General features: G+C 62.9%; 1 protein-coding gene across 1 annotated transcript in view; it reads left to right on the top strand.

Moving 5' to 3' along the window:
• The window catches only part of KDM2A (lysine (K)-specific demethylase 2A), a 28,817-nt gene that overhangs the window by 24,756 nt on the left and 3,560 nt on the right, over positions 1-501 (top strand). The window contains exon 15 of the mRNA XM_009886269.1: positions 416-501. Within this exon, the coding sequence (XP_009884571.1) occupies positions 416-501 (86 nt within the window). The remainder of the gene's footprint in view (positions 1-415) is intronic.

Here is a 501-nt window from a genome sequence, read left to right as displayed (position 1 = left end):
AGGTGGGGAGCAGCCTCCCTGGGGCACCTTCACCCCTTCTCTTGGGTGATGTGCATGCTTGGGGCGCACATCTGCCTGGTTCCTGGGTCCCCCAGCAGTTCGAGCAGATGTCACGAGCACCCCTTGTCCCCACGGTGTCTGGTGCTGAGCTGTGATCCTGAGAGTTTCCGCTGCAAGAGAGGAGAGACTGTTAGACATGGAGTGGAACCCACCCCCAACCTCAGGGGACACCCCTTTTGCGAAGGGGGAAGGAAAAATGTTGGTTGCTGGTGTGTGGGTGCACTCTGGTCCTGGTGGTACTGGGCACTGCTGGTGCAGACACTGCCAATGCCCTGGGGAAGAGGAGAGGGGGGATGCATTCCCCAGGCCCACCGTGGCTCTATCCCCGCTAAGCTGCCTCCCCGCTTCCCCGCAGAAACGGAAGGTGGAGGAGAGCGACGACGACACGGCGCAAGCCAAGGTGCTGCGGCCCCTGCGGAGTTGCGAGGAGCCCCTGACCCC

This window comes from Charadrius vociferus, unplaced genomic scaffold (genome assembly GCF_000708025.1).
Source record: "Charadrius vociferus isolate BGI_N301 unplaced genomic scaffold, ASM70802v2 scaffold115, whole genome shotgun sequence".
In the NCBI taxonomy this organism is placed as follows: Eukaryota; Metazoa; Chordata; class Aves; order Charadriiformes; family Charadriidae; genus Charadrius; species Charadrius vociferus.
This window is presented reverse-complemented; position numbering and strand designations above follow the sequence as displayed.